The 2,023-nt window shown below is 58.1% G+C and overlaps 1 protein-coding gene across 1 annotated transcript in view; it reads right to left on the bottom strand.

Annotated features, from left to right (window-relative positions):
- HIPK4 (homeodomain interacting protein kinase 4) overlaps positions 1 to 2,023 on the bottom strand; it is an 11,184-nt gene that overhangs the window by 963 nt on the left and 8,198 nt on the right. The window contains exon 3 of the mRNA XM_017503212.2: positions 547 to 1,395. Within this exon, the coding sequence (XP_017358701.1) occupies positions 547 to 1,395 (849 nt within the window). The remainder of the gene's footprint in view (positions 1 to 546; positions 1,396 to 2,023) is intronic.

Here is a 2,023-nt window from a genome sequence, read left to right as displayed (position 1 = left end):
GCCTCCCAAGTAGCTGGGACTACAGGCTCACGCCACCACACCCAGCTAATTTTTGTATTTTTATTAGAGACGGGGTTTCACCATGTTGGCCAGGATGGTCTCGATCTCTTGACCTGGTGATCCGCCCGCCTCAGCCTCCCAAAGTGCTGGGATTACAGGCTTGAGCCACCGCGCCCGGCCCTTTTTTTTTTGGAGACAGTTTTGCTCTTGTTGCCCAGGCTGGAGTGCAATGGCACAATCTTGGCTCACTCCAACCTCCGCCTCCCGGGTTCAAGCAATTCCGTTGCCTCAGCCTCCCAAGTAGCTGGGATTACAGGCACCTGCCACCATGCCCAGCCTCTTTGTCACTTCTTATAAGTGGATTACGGTACCCTGAGCTTTTGCCACAGCCTGAAGGTAGCCAAGTATGTGCTGAGCCTTATCATATCCTGATGGCATCAAGGTGTGTGCTGAGCCTCCCCACACCGTAATCTTATCTTTGAATGTGGGTGAGTGTGTGCTGAGCCTCCCCACACCCTAATCATATCCTGAACACACCCGGCTCACCTCAGCATCCACGGTCATGTCTTCAATGTTGGGCCCATCTCCACCTCGCTGCAGGATGGCTGGGGACTCAGCAGAGGCCCCAATGTGCTCTCCTTCCTCCCAGTCGTGGCCCCAGCAGGGTTTGTCCTCCTCAGGCGAGACCTGGCTCAGCCGGATGAGATTGCTGAATTTGGAGTCGGACTTGGAGCCCGAGGGTGGGTTGCAGGCCTTGTGGCGGCCTGCCAGGCTGCTGCCATAGAAGGCCAGGATGGGCTCGGGGTCCGAGTTCGGCATGTGGCGGCCAGTGATGGCTGCCTTGAGGGGGGCCAGCACGTTGGAGACCACGTCAGTGCAGGTCTCGCCCCACAGCCCGTGCCCAGCCTCTTGCAGACTCAGGTCATCCAGCTGGTCGATGGCTCTTTGCATAGCCGGTGCCTTCTCCTCTCGGAAGAAGGGCCCACTGCCGGCCACACTGCCCATGCCTGCAGCCTCCTTCTCCTCCACCAGATGGTAGTAGGGGGTCCCATCTTCTGCAGTGGCCACAACAGGCGTGGGGAGCTTGCCCTCCACCTGCAGTGAGAGGCGGCAGCTTCGTAGCGAGAGCTGGTAGTAGCGGGTGGTCTCATGGGCACTGTGCAGCTGCTGCATGGACACAAAGGGGTGGCGCAGGGCGGCACTGGGGCTAATGCGCTCGTGGGACTCCCAGGTCAGCATGCGCTTGATCAGCTCCACCATGCTCTTGAGGTCGGCGTGTTCTGCCAGCGCCTCCCGGTCGGGGAAGGTCAGCCGACTGGCCACACTGCCACCATTCACCGTCTCAATCTGGTCCAAGGACTTGAGTATGTATTTGCGGCGCTCCAGTGGACGCACCTGGCGAGGCATGGGAAAGGGGGTGGGGTCGACACGTGCAGGTCTCGGGCCCTGGGCACACCCGCTGTGTCACCAACATGTAGCCCTGACTTCCAGGTCTGACCATGATCTGCCTTGGAGCTCTCTGACTGCTAGGAGGGCCACCCTGGATCCCTTACACCTGAGCCCCTCTAATCTAACCCAAAGCTCTCACTGGCCCAAGTTCCATCCCTTGCCCCAGACCTCCAGTCCTCCCTGGCCCCACGGGTGCAGCTCCTCCCAGCAGCTAGCAGAGGGAATATCCAGAATCTCTAGTCCTCCCTGGAATCAAATCCAGGTCCCTCTTACGGCCACAGCTCCACACTTGATCCCAGGCCTCCCGGTGGTCAAACCCAGACCTTTCTTACTCTACTAGTTTGTCACCCCCCAGATATGGCACTGCCATCGACTTTTAGTCTCACCTGTGGTCCCATCCAGACCCTCCTTGCTGTGAAATCAAGCTCAAACTTCTAGTCCCCTCTGCTGTCTAACCCAGGCTCTTGCTGCACAGATTTGAGGAGTAAAGCCATAGAGGTAGCTGACTGGCTGCTGCCCCAAACCTCTAGACTCACCTGAGGTCTCACAATGATCCTTTTTTTTTTTTTTTTTT

This window comes from Cebus imitator, unplaced genomic scaffold (genome assembly GCF_001604975.1).
Source record: "Cebus imitator isolate Cc_AM_T3 unplaced genomic scaffold, Cebus_imitator-1.0 Scaffold306, whole genome shotgun sequence".
Lineage (NCBI taxonomy): Eukaryota > Metazoa > Chordata > Mammalia > Primates > Cebidae > Cebus > Cebus imitator.
This window is presented reverse-complemented; position numbering and strand designations above follow the sequence as displayed.